The 17,902-nt window shown below is 39.6% G+C and overlaps 1 protein-coding gene across 5 annotated transcripts in view; it reads right to left on the reverse strand.

Moving 5' to 3' along the window:
- Window positions 1-2,927: 2,927 nt before the first annotated feature.
- ENTPD4 (ectonucleoside triphosphate diphosphohydrolase 4) overlaps window positions 2,928-17,902 on the reverse strand; it is a 53,203-nt gene continuing 38,228 nt past the window's right edge. For all 5 annotated transcript variants that reach the window (XM_033949616.1, XM_033949612.1, XM_033949613.1 and 2 more), the window contains exons 8-12: window positions 14,485-14,651; window positions 13,349-13,673; window positions 7,491-7,576; window positions 6,762-6,923; window positions 2,928-5,203 (exon numbers count right to left, since the gene is read on the reverse strand). In XM_033949616.1, coding sequence (XP_033805507.1) covers window positions 4,975-5,203; window positions 6,762-6,923; window positions 7,491-7,576; window positions 13,349-13,673; window positions 14,485-14,651 — 969 coding nt within the window. In that variant the 3' untranslated portion in view covers window positions 2,928-4,974. The remainder of the gene's footprint in view (window positions 5,204-6,761; window positions 6,924-7,490; window positions 7,577-13,348; window positions 13,674-14,484; window positions 14,652-17,902) is intronic.

Here is a 17,902-nt window from a genome sequence, read left to right on the forward strand (position 1 = left end):
CTGCTGGCCTCAATCACCTGCAGTGGAAGACTATTTTCTGAAAGGGTGGTTGATCGCTGGAATAGTCTTCCACTGCAGGTGATTGAGGCCAGCAGCGTGCCTGATTTTAAGGCCAAATGGGATCGGCACATGGGATCTATTCACAAGGCAAAGGTAGGGGAGGGTCAGTAGGGTGGGCAGACTAGATGGGACGTGGCCCTTATCTGCCGTCTGTTTCTATGTTTCTATCATTAGTCACTTTTCTTTATTTTTTATGGTTTTTAGATTTATAATGATGGGTGGGGGGATGTTCTTTTCTACTTGATAAGACATCTCTCACTGCTGCCACACAACTCACAAAATATAGCACAGACACACAAGCTTTATGAAATTTTCTGAAGGGGGTCAGTTTCCAACTAGTTAACATGTCACATGCAAAACAATGATCTCCAGGCAGGAAAAGACCTCAGTCTCAATTTAAAAAAGGAACAAACAGATGCCACTTTTAATCAAATTCAATCTCGAGTAAAATTAGGTCTTAAATAAAGTATAAATTAACATAGATGTTTAAGAAAAAAAAAAAAAAAAGGAAAAGTAACCCAGCTCATCTAAAAGACAGTAAAAGCTTCAGCAGCAATTAAATCATTCTTTGCAGTCCAGGTGGTTTTCAAGTTCTTCCACACATCTACCTTCGGCTGACAATAGTTCCCAAGAGTTTCTCAGTAGGTGTGAAATTAAGATGAGTGATAGGAATCCTTTACAACTATCTGCACAAATCAATGGCTTCAGAGTGACACAGCTGTGGGATTTTCTTTTTTTTGTCAAAAACAGGTCAGCCCCATTTTAGACAGATCATAAAAGTAGGAACTGGGTGGGGTATGCAAATTATTGCATCTCATATTTCAACAGTATGTTAGAACAGATTCTACAGGAGAAACGGACATTTAGGCACCAGGTAAGTGCAGCACAAACATCCATTTTAGAAAAATAAGCATATATAATATTGATGTGTTTTAAAGTAGAGAATGACACGGGGAAAATATCTGTCCCCGTCACCACCCCGTCCCCGGCTCACCGTCCCCTTCACCGCCCCGTCACCGCCATTCCATTCACCGCCCCGTCACCGTCACCCCCTTCACCGCCCCGTCACCGTCCCCGCAGCATCCATATAAGCCTCAGTACTGCGAAACACCATGAAGAGAGTCCTGCCACTACTACTACTGCACTGAGAATCTGTTTCAGTGCCTCTGCCCTGTAGTAAAAACAGAACATAAAATAAATCAATTGACTTTTCCTCCCTTGCAATGACGTGTCCCCCATGTTCACCTATAGCTCAAATCAGGTCAATTGTGCACACTAAAAATGCCCACCTGAGCACATAATCATGCAGATGCTGCAGTACAATGAGCAACAGGAGGATCTGGAATGTGAGCGCAGGCAGGCAGTGATACAAAAACAGCAGACACCCGACCGATTGCAGCGTTCCGTCATCTCCCTTCCTCCACCTCACCTTAGATGTAGAGTATGCCGGCTTTCTTTTTCGCCCAGCCGCACGCGCGGCTGCTCATTTGTTCAATATTCTCCTCTGATGCAACCGGAAACAGGAAGTTGCAGGAGAGGAGAAGATTGATCAACTCAAGCAGCTGCGCATGCGCGGCTTTTTGAACGCATGCGGCTGGGCGAAAAAGAAAGCCGTCATACTCTACATCAGTGTTTTTCAACCTTTTTACACCCATGGACCGGTAGAAATAAAAGAATTATTTTGTGGACTGGCAAACTACTAGGACTAAAATTTAAAAACCCCGTTTCCACCCCATTTCCGCGAGCTCGGTCACCTCAGTAACTATAGAAAAATAGACAAATATAGTGCAAAATATAGACAGCAGATATAAATTCTCAAAACTGACACGTTTTGATCACTAAATTGAAAATAAAATCATTTTTCCTACCTTTGCTGTCTAGTGATTGATTTCATGAGTCTCTGGTTGCGTTTCCTTCTGTCTGTGTATCCTTTCTTTCATTTCTTTCTTTCTGCACTCAGGCCCAAGAATTGTCCCTTTCTATTCCCTCCCTCTTTCCTTCCTATGTCCTTAGTGCCCCCGGTGCCTTCTTCCCATGTCTTTAGTGCCCCCAGTGCCTCCTTCCCATGTCCTTAGTGCCCCTTCCTGTCTTTAGTGCCCCCAGTGCCTCCTTCCCATGTCTTCAGTGCCCCCAGTGCCTCCTTCCCATATCCTTAGTGCCCCTTCCTGTCTTTAGTGCCTCCAGTGCCTCCTTCCCATGTCTTTAGTGCCCCCAGTGCCTCCTTCCCATATCCTTAATGCCCCTTCCTGTCTTTAGTGCCCCCAGTGCATCCTTCCCATGTCTTTAGTGCCCCCAGTTCCTCCTTCCTATGTCCCTCTCACTGCCTTCCACACTTTGTCCCACCCCCACCCCCGAAGCCTGCCTGTCTACCTCTCTCCCTAGCCATAGCCAGCCTGCTGCCTCCCTGCCGCTCAAAAAAAAAAAAAAGCCTTCCTCCTTCCTTTCCCCTGCTCTTACCGCCATGCTGCAGCTGCTAAAGCCAACAGGAAGTCTTTCCGCCGTCAATTCTGAAGTTGGAGAGGACGTTCTGGGCCAGCCAGGCAGCGATTGGCTGGCCCAGAACGTCCTCTCCGACGTCACAATTGACGTCGGAAAGACTTCCTGTCGGCTTTAGCAACTGCAGCAGGGCAGTAAGAGCAGGGGAAAAGGAGGGAGGCTTTTTTTTTTTTTTGTGTCTGTCCCTTAATCTTGCCGGCCCTGCGTGGACCGGCAGCAATTTCCTGCAGACTGGCGGTTGAAGAACAGTGCTCTACATCTAAGGTGAGGTGGAGGGAGGGAGACGGCGGAACGCTGCGATCGGGCGGGTGGGGTCCACGTGATCCTTGATTGCCTCACTGTGGAGACAAGTCCATTTACCGCTCCATGGGGCGGTAAATGGCCTTGTCCCTGTCCCCGCAGAGGCCACTATTTTTTCTTCCACGTTTCGGCGGGTTACCCGCAGCTACTCGCGGCTAGCCGCGGGTAACAACCACCGTGTCATTCTCTATTTTAAAGCCAGCACATAACCAGTTATGTTGTACAACAGTGCTAACATATACAGTAACTGGTTAATTTTGCAATTTTAGAAACATAAGTTGCTTGTAACCCACCTAGAACTCTTGAGGATTCAGCAGGATATAAGATTGCACATAACATAACAAGGAAAATCCCAACACTAACAGAGTAATCAGTTTCCTCAACAGTCTGACAAGGGGAAGGGAGGGTGGGGAGGATAAAAACCACTAGTGGACTAAGGAGAAAATCTTCCCTAATCCCTCTAATGGAGTGCTGCTCAATAGCAGCAGTTTACCAGACCCTAAATGTGCTTGGTAGCAGGTATAACTCCCGACATCAATTAGGACAGAGACATTTAGTCCCCTTTGTAAAAGGGGACTAAACATCTATGAATTCATCATCAAGTTTATCGAAAAATTTTTATACCGCTTAAAACCAACCTAGACCATACCCCCTTCGCATCTACACGCACTTGATATGTGCATATTCCAGCTTTGTAAGATGGGGGACAAACATTTATGCAAGATAAATATTTAAGGGACAGTTTGTGCACATATTGAATAGAAATGCAGCTTGTAAAATGAGGGCCCTAAATGAAGATATCAGTTTAAGATACTTTATTTATTTTTTTAATGGTGATCTGCATATGCATTCCTCTTTAGCAAGTACATTATCATTTAATGTACAGTTTGGAATTAAATTATCTTGATTACTGTACCTGGTACCTATCAGGTTTTATACATTTAATATAGGCCCCTCCTTTTCTTCTGCAAATCTGATATTCACCCAGGACAGCTTCTAGACAATGTGGGAACTCATTCTGCATAACATTATACACACCATTGTTTCCCAAGTCAGTCCCTGAAGTACCCCCTTGCCAGTCAGGTTTTCAGGATACCCACAATGAATATACATGAGATTCATTTGCATATCCTGCCTCCACTGTATGCAAATTTTTTATGCATATTCATTGTAGATATCCTGAAAATCAAACTGGCACTGTACCTTAATTGCCTAAATATTGATATCAGACTTACTTTATTGGCGCTATAACCTTTCAGTGACAGTGCAACAAAACACAAAGAGTAATTTCAGAAAAGGTCACCTCAGTTAGGAGAGCAAATAGAGGCCTACAGACCCTTAGTGTGTATAAAACTGCCTCACAGAAGCAACCAAACTCAACTAAAATGAAGTCATGAACATTTACACGTGATGCACATGTATTTTATATCAGAAATCACAACTCTACCCAGAATCTGCCTCCACTGCCTCCAAACACAGTCAATCTTGTTAATTAATTAATTAATAGCTGTTCAGTCAAAACTTGGAACAAGGGGTGAGACAAACTACCTACCATGAGTTGAGAGAAGGCTGTATGTAAGAAACAAATCTCGTGAATGGGTAGAAGTGGCCATGAGTTCACATATATTCATTAACCGATGTATTTGCAGATCACCTTTAAAAACCATCAGCATTCAACTGCAACATCTACATTTCCTCTCCTTCATGCAGATCAGTGACAAACATTACACATTTTAGACCACCACTTGAAAAGAAAATCCTTTTAAGTTTGGCCTATCCTGTGGCAGGCTAAATAAAACCAACATATTTAAATTAATACCTTCTCAACACTGATGGTAGAATTCGTACCCTGTTAATTTTCTGTCTTGCAGTTTTCTAGAGATCAAGGATCTTATTTCTAACATGAAAGTGCATCTGCTTTATTTTAAACTAGCAATATAAAGGATTTTTTTTTTTGTAAAATCCCTACACCAGTTTAGACTTCTCCTTTCTACAGCCATGTCCGTTCTCTAGAGATCTTTCTGAGATCCTGCAGGCATCAAAGGAGAAGAGCCCCTGAGACAAAAATGGCTTTAAGGTACGCTTTTCAATGCCTTCCTAGGTTTTCCTCTCAGTGTCTCACAAGTTGCCCACAATCTTGGGCGGTGGAAGGCCCTGCTCCAGCCACAAAACAGCTGAGGAGGTATTATGCTGCATTCTATGATGAATTCTACGCAACCTCAGCAGGTACAGCACAATAGACAGCAGGACGATCAGAAAGCAGGCAGAAAACAGGTAGTGAGTGTAGACGAAAGAGAAGCCTCTCCAATGGGAATGGCCACCTCGGAAATTATCTTGCTGAATCGTTCTGCAGAAAATTCAGTAAGCAAAATATTAGTGAATATTGCTGGTGAACTAGTTGTGCTTTTTTTTTTTTTTTTACATTAACCATTTCTTTCTTTATAATCCTGAGTTTCCTGTAATGTGCTCCCCTAAACTTTTTTCAAAATAATAGGAAACTATAACAAGACACATACTGGATTCAATGAGTGCATCCCTTGTAATTAGGTTGCAGAAGGCAGGTAAAAGCTTTTGTGGGCATGGTGACAAATTTTTAGGACTAATCCTGTTAGCCTATAGAGCAGTGTATCGCAAATTGTGCCTCCAGAGATTTCTGGTGTGCCGCAACACACTGGTGAGGAGTCGTCCATGCCAGTTGCCTACCTAGAGGAAATGCCTCTCATGGCGAGAGACACATCCTGTAGGAAGTCAGCCGGCACAGATGACTCTCCTCCTAGCCGGCGTCTCTCCCCGGACCCCTCCACTGGCGGATCGCGGCCAGATGGGCCTTTGTGCATGTGCATGACGTCATCGTGTCAACGTTTGTGCACTTCCGGATGCCTTCCGGCCAGAGCACTGGATTTAGTGTGCCGCCGGCCGTAAAGTTTGCGAGACACTGCTGTAGAGCAAGAATTTGAAGACTCATAGCATCTTACAGACTAAATACTAGACAAAGTGAAACCCTGACTCTCCCTTTACTTGTATATTTAGCAGCGTTATACAATTGGATAACTCCATTGCATGTTTAAGTAAGCAGAGATCATGTCACCACTTCAACATATCGGTTACATCTGCTCTTTTGCAGAACTAAGTTTTGCTCATACATTATTTCAGAAAAAATAGCTAAATTTCTTCAATTTCCATATAACTTTTGTGCTAGGCCCCTGGTCTATCCCTTTTGTAAATACATAATGTATCACAAACCAATTTATGAAGTGGTGTTTATTTGCAAATCTCTGCTGATTAAAAAACAAAAACCTTGTTTGTGCGTCTAGTGCTGCCATCAAATGAATAACCAGCTCCAGATATTGGGTCTTACAGAGGCACAAGTTTTTGGAGGGTTAGAGTCTGCATCATCATGTGTTTGACAAAGCGAGCTCTAGTCCTTGAAAGCTTACATCTCAATATATCTGTTAGGCCATCAGATGCCACTGGCCAGTTAGTTATCATAAGGTTGGCAGCAGTATTGAATGAGTTTAACTCACACCCTCTTCATGCTGGTGAGAACTGACACTGTTCTTAAGAGCAGCATTGTAAGTGCCATTATGATGGGCTGCCATTTACATTCAGCCATGAGCAGCTACTAAAATACACAGGGTTATTTGATGACACACTGACTGTGCACTGATAAGAAATCACATGGCAAACAGTAAGAGAAAAAAGCCAACCGGAGGGAATAAAGAGAAACTTGACAGTCTTCACTGCAACAGGTTTCTTTTCCACTACAATGCATGTAGGAGCAGTAAAGATTCACTCACAATTCCTGAACAGAGGAGCACTTCAATGCCATTCAGTTTAAAATCAATTGCACTCAAAGACTCCAACCTACAATGGCTGCTAGAGTATAAGACAGAAAATGTCTGTACCGTAATGGTAAGAATCGTGTCCTGTAAAGGATTGCTCCTAATGTCCACTGCACCTCCTTGTCATAAATTTGGAGTGTGGTTTTTAAATTATGGTAATCCACGGGAAAAGAGAAGCCAGTGTGAAAGACTTCATACATCCAGGCAGATTTGAAGCACTGGTATCTAGGGGAAAACAAAGAGGTTGAACTAGATACAGTGAATTCTTACAAGAAAGCCGAGGTCACAAAAGGTTGAGTATACACATCATTGACCATAGCTCACATTAGCACTAGACCAATTAGAAATCTGAATTATGAATCCAAAAAGAATCATAAATCAATAGTGTAATCTGTTTCATGAGAAACGGTATCAGACAATATAAAACAGAAAAACAACCTATTACCATCAGCATGGCTAATACTTCTACTTATCATTTTATAGTGCTACTAGATATACACAGCACTGTACACATTATATGCAGGTACATGCTCTCAATTTTGGTATCTTTTCCATCCTTGATAGGATGACATCACAAACTGAAGATTAATACATTCCATACTGATTAATAAACTCGATTACTGATAGACCATCTGAACTTTCTATTTATCATACAACCTACACTAATAATGGATAATTTCAGAAGAAAAGGCAGACCTGTATGTTACACTTCTACTAATAGTCTGCTTTTAGGTTTCCTTTGATGCTGGTTTCTGGTATACAAAATGTGAAACATTTCTAGAAGGGACTTACTTAAGCCTATGGAGGTCAGCATGAGCAGCATAAAGGCCTTGATCAAAGCGCTCGCGTAAAATTGACCACTTGGTGGCACAGTAGTCCTAATATAGAAATAAACAAGACAAGTTTAAGTTTGGCTAGGAAGGAATGAGGTATTTTACAGGCACAAGCTCAATCAGGTGCCCTCATTCACTCAGAGGAAAGGGTCTTTTGCACATATGCAGAAAATGTCAGAATATGGTAAGCAAGCAACCTTGATAAATGAAACGTATAGAATAAAAAAATTATAGGCCAATTCTTCCATGTATTAACATGGCTCTCTCAATTCATATTTATAATCTATTCACTGTCTTCTTTCTTTTCAATTTTTGTCCCAATAGATTTGAGGCAGTTTTGAAAATGACCAGAAAAGTATGAAGTTCACAAGTGCTTTTCAAAGTGAAAATATGTATATGTTTACTTTGAAAATCTACTCTAGAGGAGATGAGGCACTGGGGGGATATATAATACAGACATTTAAATACTTGAAAGGAAGGGAAAATGGTAAAACAAGGGGTCATGAATTGAGGTTGCAGGATTGTAGACTTAGGAGTAATATTGCAAAATTATTTTTCATGGAGAGGGTGGTTGATGCCTGGAATGCCCTCTGGAGGGAGGTGGCGGTAATGAAAATGTCTACGAGATTCAAAAAAGTGTAGGATCAACACATAGAATCTCTAATTACAAAATGAATGGTTAAGGCCATACTGGGCAGATTTAAATGGTCTGTCCCCCTGTATATGGCAATTGAGTTTAGCTACTGAGGGCTTCAACAGAAACTCCAGTAGTCTGGAATTTGAGGACAGTAATGGGCAGACTTTTACAGTCAGTATCTTGCAAATGACAAGATGATTTGGATAAGCTGGAATGAGCTTTGCCGGCAATTCTAGCAGTTGGAACCCAAGGGCAATACTAGGTGGACTTCTACAGACCATGTCCCAGAAACATTAAAGAAAGCCAACTTAATCATGAATTTATAATACATGTGACTATTGGGCAGACCGGATGGATGGATAAAGTTCAGGTCTTTATCTGTTATCATTTACTATACCCTATGTATCATTAATCCAAGATCAAATAGCACACAAGGGCTGGAGAATTAAAGGGCAGTTATCAAGCAACTCCTGAAACAATGAGCAACAGGTAAAATGCTTGAGTACCTGATTGTAAAACCGCTTAGATAACCTTGATAGGCGGTATATAAAATCCTAATAAAAAATAAAAATAAAAAAAATAAAAAAACTTTCTGGAGATTTTTTAAATCTCACTTGTTCTATAAAGTATTTACCTGTCAAATTTATTTTCCTTTAGTCCTGCCATACTAGTGGGCTACTTCCTCCTGCCAATGGATGGTAACAGAGTAAAAAAAATACCTTGGAATCCCTTTGAGAAGAATTCCATGTGTAAATGAAAATGATAACGACAGGAGTTTATTACCGTCTGCCTGGTCAGGATGAATAGGCAATGAAATGTTTCAAAAATTAGGGAGGCTAACAAACTGGGTAACAAAATAATGATGGGTGATTTCAATTACCAATGTGACCAACATGTGTTTTGAAAGTTTGATAGCAGGGAATGACTGAGTGAAGTTATAACACAGGAGAGAATCGGGTGGCCAGTTTCAAGCACGTGTTGGTCATATTGGTGATTTATAAGAATGTGCTTGTTCTCCTTTCTCTAAGTAGTATGATCTCAATTACCCCAATATTGACTGGGTAAATATTAACTTCAGGGCAGGCTAGGGATGTAAAATTCCTTGATGAAATCTGCTTTATGGAGCAGTTGGTTCAGGAACCAACAAGAAGCAAAGCAATTCTAGACCTAGTCCTTAGTGGAATATATGATTTGGTGCAGAAGATAATGATGCTGGGAAACACTTGACAACACTGATCATAACACTGGAGTAAGTGGAAATCCAATACAATAGCATTTAACTTTAAAAAAACAAAAAGGAGACTATGAGGAGAGTGGTAAAAAAGAAATTTAGAGGAGCAGATGCAAAGGTCAAAAATTTACATCTGGTGTGGATGTTATTCAAAAATACCATCCTGGAAGCCCAGGCAAGATACATTCCATATATTAAAAAAAGAGGAAGGAAGACCGAATGACAGCCAGTGTGGTTAACAAGTAATGTGAAGGAAGCTATTAGAACTAAACGAAAATCCTATAGAAAGTGGAGAAAGGATCTGACTGAAAATAATAGGAAACAGCATAAGGAATTGCAAATCAAATGCAAGACGCTGATAAAGAAGGCAAAGAGACCATGAAAAGAAGATTATGTTGGAGGCAAAAATACATAGTAAAACCTTTTTAGGTTATGTTAGAAGCAAGAAATTGGGAAAAGAATCATTGGACTGCTAGATGAAAATGGGGTAAAAAGGGCACCAAGGAAAGACAAAAATAAAATCAAATCTATATATTTGAACCAGGAACATCAAAAACAAAATCAGTTATAACACCACACCTGTTAAAAAAGATACAGTATATATCAAATAAGTAAATCTTCAAAAGTTTATGAAATCAAAAGGCAGGAATTATAAGATCATATTTCATACAAAAAATCATTCCAAGCTCTAACCAACTGATATTGCCCCAGGTGCCACAGTGAAGATTGTAAGCCTGCTGGGACAGATAGGGGAAAAGACTTAAGGGTAACTGATTACTATTTAATGTATTGTAAATCGCTTTGGGTGAATCTCTTCATTAAAAGGCACTTAATAAATCCCAATAAATAAATATATAAAAAATAATTTTTCATGAAGACATTTGAACTTCAGCCCATTCACACAAGAAAACTATGGTTTAGCAGTCACAAAGAGGAGGATAGATTCTCAGGAACCTTCTAAGTTCCAAATTCGCTTTATTTTTTTATATACTGCAATTAAACATAATATCAACGTAGTTTACCATAAAATGATTTTAGCAGACAGGGGAGTAGGGACAGAAAGGAGGGGAAGAGGTAAAGAGACAGAGCAAATATAATAATTAAAACAAAAGTAACAAGAGAAAACAATAACAGAGCAGCTCTATTTTCCTACATACCAACATCTTCAAAAATTTGATAAGAGCTAGACACAGTATATTAGCCAAATGCATCTCTAAACAAGGTCTTTAGTGTTGTTTTAAAATTTTCAAGGGAGGTTTTGTGTTTAAGTTATATGGGAAGAGCATTCCAAAGTATGGGTCCTATTACAGAAAAGATGCTGTTAAGGATACCTTCATACATGATGTGTCTTGAAGTTGGGATTAAGAGTAGATGATGTGAGCACAGATTTCTGCTCGGTTGATATGGTATTACTAGGTGATCTTGATTAACATGTTTTTAAACATGATTAGTAGAATTTTGAATGTTAGTCGAAGTTTGATAGGTAACCAATTAGCTGATTTCAATAGAGGTTTGACGTGGTTGAATTTCTTTTTCCCGGTAATTAATCTGATTGCTACATTTTGGATCACCTGTAAAGATTGTAGGTATTTTACATCAGTGCCATAAAAGAGTGAATGACAGTAATCAAAGTGCAAAAAGATTAATGAATAACACATTAAGACCCAGATTCTGTATAGGACGCCCAGTCTCAGAAGCCACCTAAGCGGCTTTTGAGAATCACACAGGCATCCTATAAGAATTGTGCCTAAGCCTGCCTAACAACCCGATTCTCTAACCGACGTATATGTTACAGACGCTGGTTAGAAAATTGGGTTGACGCTGAGCTTATCGCTCACAACCCCGCAAAGACTAACGGCAGGATGGATGCCCAATCCCTCTTGCCGGAACTCCCCCCGAACATTGCGCGGCAGGAGGGATGCCCAGTCCCCTCTGTACGACACCCGCAAACCCTCTCCAAACATTGCCCAGCACCCGCAAAACCTCCTGCCGATACTCCCCCCCAAGTTTCTCCCCACCCCCCACCAGGACCCCCTAACCTGGAATCGATGGCCAGCCGGCAGGCCAACCGGAATCTTAGGCCCATCTCCCAGTGCATTCTGGGATGTACTTGGAGTAGCCTAAGATTCTGATTGGCCAGATCCCCTAGGCCACCTCCCCATGGGAGATTCTTTGCCGTGATAAGCTCAGCAGCCACGTCTGCTTACAATGTAGGCCAACATTTTGCTGGCCTACATTGTACGCATCTTCCGCTGGCCTAGGGAGGCATGTACGGCCGCCTAAGGCTACTTCCTGGCCAAGCCACGCCTAGCCTTAGGCGAGCTTGTGCACCTCCCTAGGCTCCTGGAAGTGCCTTCAAAGTAGGCGGTCTGCCTTAGGAGGTTTTTTTTTTTAGAAAACGTGCATCCCGATTGGCTGGTTAGGCAGCAGTTGGCCGCCTACAATCCGGGCCTAAGTGCTGGTGGGTGTAGAAGATGAGAGACTAATCATTTCATATGTAATTTGTAGAATGTTCTTTGTACAATAGAGGAGATTTGTTGTTAGGAGTTTTAAGGTTGGCAGCAATTGAATAGTTATGTTAGAAAGTAACACTGGAGAGGCAATGTCTTGGGAGCCAATAAGCGATAAAAGAAATGCTCTTGATTTTCCAGGGTTGAGTTGCAGAGGGTTGTTATCCAACTAACGAGTGATTTTGTTGAGATCCTTGCTAATTTCTTTAATTTCTTCAATATTCTTGGGATTAAATGAATGAAAACCAGGTCATAAGTTCTTAGAGGCAACTAATGGAGTTGCACTAAGAAGAGGGACAATGCCCAGGAAAAGGATCTAAGTGTCATCGTTGAGGTTACATTGAAACTCTCAGCTGAATGTGTGGTGGCGGCAGCTAAAAAAGCAAATAGAATGTTAGAAATTATCAGGAATGGAAAACAAAAATGAAAATGTTATAATGCCCTTGTATTACTCTATTTTATGGCCTCAAATACTGTGTGCAATTCTGATTGCCATATCTCAAAAAAGATATAGCAGAATTAGAAAAGGTACAGAGAAAGGCAATGAAAATGATAAAAGGGATGGGACAACTTCCCTATGAGAAAAGGCTAAAGCAACTAGGGTTTTTTAACTTGGAGAAGAGACTGCTCAGGGGTGATATGACAGAGGTCTATAAAATTGAGTGGCGTAGAAAAGGTAGAGGTGAATCGCTCGTTCACTTTTTCCAAAAATACTAGGACTAGGGGGCATGCAATGAAGCTACTAAATAGTAGATTAAAAACAAACCACAGAAAATATTTCTTCTTACAATGTATAATTAAACTCTGGAATTTTTTGTTGGAGAGTGTGATGAAATCAAGTTAGCTTAGTAGGGTTTCAAAAAGGTTTGGATAATTTCCTAAAAGAGAAGTCCATAGGCCATTAGTGAGATGGCTCGGAGAAATTTTTACTATTTGGGATTTAATTAGGTACTTGGGACCTGGGGTGGCTACTGTTGGAAATGGGATGCTGGGCTTGATGGACCTTCGGTCTGTCCCAATAAAGCAATTCTTATGCTTGGTCTTCCTGAATATCAACCGCGTGGCAGTGTTTTGTATGAATTGGATCTTACTTATTAGTTTCTTTGAAACTGATACACTGATTTTGAGAGGCAAATAGTTTTTCTCCGCATTTGTTTGTGGAGTATTTTTCTTTTTGCCTCTTTATTTCAGTGTGTTTGAAACCTACAATAAGAATGGACTCCGATGGATTGGCTACATGCATCTTGTTGGCAATCCTGAGAAATATGAGGTTTTTAAAAATTTAATTTTGCTACTACGATATAAGCAGGGGACAATACACTTCCTCCGAGGTACCTCCATTCAGCAAATGTTTTTTGTATTTTATATGCATAAAACTAACCCATCTGGATGTGTTATCCTGTGAGAATAGGAAAATAATGATAATGCAATCAATATACCTTTGCAGCTTTGATAAATTTGGCAGCATTGTAATCACCTCCCATTCGCAAGACATCTTCAGTGCAGTAGTAGAACTCAGAGAAGCCATAAAACTCGCTGTTCTGATAGAGCACCAGGGGCTGATAAATGCCATTCAGGGAGGTCTGGGTCTCGTTTGTCCTGTTCATGTATGGCTGTATCACCTCCCGGCAGAGGTTAAACGCTCCTGTACCCCGAAGGTACATGCGCTGCCCATTATGTTGAATTTCATCTTCTCCATCCAAAGGCAAGCAAGGATCCAGATATGGACTCTCAGGCGTCATGCCTATCTGTTTATCTAGAAGCCTGCACAAGAAGGCAAATTGGCCAATGCTTAGCAGAATTGCTACGACAGTCAAGATACATCTTCTCTAAACTCCTAGTTTGACAACCTTTCATCAGAAATTTTGTCCTCTTACCCAAATATTTGAACCCATTTAATAAAACAAAGCTTAGTGTTAATGTGGTTTTCCTATTTTGTATATGTGCTGTAGCCAGGAAAGGGTTTGTGACCATTAACAAATGATCTGTTCTAACTTTTTTATTAGAATTTTTGAATTATTACTAAAATTAGTAATAAGAAAAAAAAATACATCTTTTGAAGAAAAGGAATTACATCTATTCTAACTATTAAAGCTCTGTTTACAGAAGCACTTAAGCAAATGCTTAGACAGAGGCCCCTGGCTTGCTAGATCCTAATCTAAGCCCTGATAAAAGAGAACGACAAGCATCCTAGAGTGAAACAGAACTGTTGGTTATCGATTTGTGTTGAATAAATCAAAGAAGTATATCTTTTTATCCAAGTTTATTCAGTAGTTAACATTCTCATGTACAGGGGCTTAGACTAGGAGCTAATCAAGATGAAATTGTACTAAAATACAGACCATCCTAGCAAACTAAAACTTTCTTAACACTATATGGAATTTATTGCAGTCCACTGAACAGCTGGCAGCAGCAAAATATTTTTTTTTTCTGAGGATCATGTCAAATACACACATTTGGATGAAAAGAATTGAAGGTGACAAGAGTAAAGTATGTAGTTAACATCTTCTTTCTAGTCTATTTTATGGTACCCCACACTACTATCTACAAAGAAAAAGGTCACAGCATGGAGTACCTATTTTTTTGCATTGTGCTTGCAAAAATATGGTCTTCATATCGCTGGCGTGCAGCATTACCACCAAATCCCAGGAAGGTGGCCACGTATACCCTGTACACATGCTCCGTTTGATGTGCATCACAGCCTAAGTTAAACTCAGCTAGCAGGTTTTTAGCAACCTCTTCCTGTGAAGTAATAGGAAATATAAATCAGGAAAACCTAAAAGTTTCACAAAATTAAGCTGCTGACACAATGCTGAAGTATCCCTGATTAACAATAGGTGTTTCTCCTAAGGATCATATTTAAGCACTGTGTCAGACTTTATAGAGGTTATAGTCACTAAAGGTTTTAAAGCAAGATACCATCCTACCCACTGAAAACATAGAAATTTATTAAAATGAGATCAAGTTTAAAGGCATAACAAGTTTTATTCCAAGAGGATAATCTGCATGTATTTCAGACCAGTTTGGCTGGTATTCAGTAAAACCCAGTATATTTGGATTCTAGACATTATTACAAATACTGGCAGAACTAGAACCTAAGCGGTGTTTTCCTAACGGGAAAGGATTATGCAATTTGTGAATGCTATGTTTATTTTTCTGTACTATTATTCCAATATTTTTCACATATGGTACATCCCTTCCCAAAACTGCTTACAACTTAAGTGGGTATCTGAGGGAGGCAATTTTCATAGCTTTTTACAAGAGTAAACAAATGTTCACACATCTCTTCAAAGCACTACTTAGAAGCTGACTACCTCATTTGCACGTAAAGTACCTGCACTTCTCACAGTAAATGTACTTTTTACCTGTTCTGGCTCTTTTGATATAAACAATGGCAGCTAACACTGAGTTTTCCAATGAAATAAACCCTTAATTTTTTGTATTCAAAGGACATCAAACTCCTTGAATATTAAAGTGAATTTTAAAATAGAACATTTTTATTTGCATTCCAAAAATATTTGAAGTCGGGGATCGACGAGTGAGGTTATAGAGCATTGATAAAGCATGATGAGTTGCTGTTACTTTAGCTCTAATTTAAAATGGTCCCTTCTTGGGAGTAGAGTACTCTTATTTTATAGAATGGTGTAGAATTTCACCAGAAGGCTTTAGGTTTTTTTTGTACATTTTTAAAGAGAAAAATAAAATTCAATCATTACAATATTTTGTTAATGGCTCCCATATCTCCTGAAATTTTCTAAAATTCCCCTGCTGTAAGGCTATTTGTCCTTTCCATTTTATAAATGTGACATATAGAGTTCCACGAGAAACTGTAATTAAGTCTCTTCCAGTTCTTCCAATTACTCGGGATGGGGGGAGGGGGGAAGGATTTTTTGATCTGAGCGTTAAATAAGGTATATAGGAATGGAATTTATGGTAGGCTTTCTTGATTTTTAAGAATGTAATTGATTAGGGGGGAGGGGGATAAATTCTGATATGGAGTTTAACAGAATGTTAAGTGTTATATTTGAGTTTAAATTGTTATAAATGCTGTTACACTTATTGCAAGTGTTTAAAAAAAAATGAATAAAGATTTGGAAAAAAAAGGTTTTTTTGGTACAATTTATAAAAATTAGGGCTCTATTTTGATTAAAATTTTTAATCACAATTAAATGCACAATTAAAACTTTTTAAGCATGATTATCCACATAATTGAATGTATTTTATTTATTTCCCACTGTAGCTCCTTGAGACTCTGGACTAGTCACTTAACCCTCCATTGCCCAGGTTCAAAATAAGTCCATGTATATAATATGTAAAGCACTCTGACTGTAAACAAATCCCAATCATCCTTATCCTTCCCTAAAGTGCTGATAATCTCCCTCCCTCAGAAGCTTTTTCTCTGAACCATCCTGCTCATACAGACACAGGAAATGAGGTCACGGAAGTTGAGATGGGTCACAGGGAAAGCTTTGGTCCAAGCCGCAGGCAGCATATGTGCAACAATGCCATTGTCGAGGACCAAAGAAAAGATAATCTTTAAGATATTAAGGTAGACTGGTGCAAGGAGGTGATGTTGAATCACGGGGTGGGGGGAGGGAGAATGCAGGATTAAACCAAGGACAGGGGTTGGGAGTGGAAGAGATGTTTGGAGGAGACAAGAGATGCTGCAGCACAAATAATTTTTTTTATTGTGATTAATAATTAATGTATTAATTGCAGAGTTGTCAACTTGCAGCCCTAATAAAAACAGGTGCTTTTTTGAAATTTCATACAGTTGTCCTGTTATGAAGTTTCCCTCTGCATATTTTTAACCTACTAATTTTGCTTAAGGACAACACATCGGTCATGTAGCTATTGCCAGCAGGTCATATAAATGCTTTTAAATACTTGGTCTCGCTTGTCTTAACTACGCAGTAACAGAATAATTTTATAAAGGCATGCCGATCTGAGAAATTCAAAGAGGCCCCTATGTGCCTTTTTAAAATAGAATCCCATATACAGCACACACATACTTCACAACTCCACCTCTGCTGTACTATATTAGTGCCCTCAGTAATACCTACACACAGATGATGTAAAAGTGCTATCTTCTGCAGGCACAGGCTTCTCTGCACTTATTTGCTGATGTGGTACATTTCTCTCGTCATTTTAAGTCCAATTGCCTTAAGTACGGATTATTAATTGGCTGGATTTCTTGCAGTCTGCAAACTGCTCTGGATAAAAGTATGACTCTCACCATAGTATTTTCTATTAAAAACAACTAATAAGACCCAGGCTTATTTTTCTGGGATTCTTTGAAAATTAAGTACAATCTCTAGCCTAAACACACCACCACCATACATCTAATCCCCTTGCCATTCTCCATTCTATTTCCCTCCCCTCCAAACATATACATCTACACCTCCATGTCTCTTCTCCATATACACAGTTCCCCAACACATCCGTACATGCACACATCCTACAACTTGCACCAGCAGATCTGCAAAGACACTCTTATAGATTACTTCAATTGCTCTCGCTAGATGAGAATGTATTAGTTGGATGGGAGAGTGAGTAAGGATAAAACTTAAAAAATAACAGATAGGATGATCCTTTTAGGTTTGTGAGTACTACTGACTTCTTCTTTTTTTTTTTTTTAATTTCTATGGTGCTATACTAAAGTGTTCTCATCTCCAAAAACATTCAGAGGTAATTCTGGTGAACATCAAGCTGCTTTTCCTGCTAAGCTCTAACCCTAAATTTCAGACCTTCAAGGAAACATTTATTTCTAAATGGGACAAATTAAAAAATAAGCATTAACAAACATGATGCCAATAAAGAAGTATAAGTATCTTAGCTGATGCACATCACGTGTCATGTCTTCCACTGCCACAGCTTTTGAGAAATGGTGCCTCATTGAGGACAGTAATGGTGATCAGAACTCAAAAACAAAAAGGGATGAAGTGAAGTTAATGAAAAGGAAAGCCAAAGAAAAAAAAAGCTCAAAAATTGTA

The sequence above is a fragment of the Geotrypetes seraphini genome, chromosome 6 (genome assembly GCF_902459505.1).
Source record: "Geotrypetes seraphini chromosome 6, aGeoSer1.1, whole genome shotgun sequence".
In the NCBI taxonomy this organism is placed as follows: Eukaryota; Metazoa; Chordata; class Amphibia; order Gymnophiona; family Dermophiidae; genus Geotrypetes; species Geotrypetes seraphini.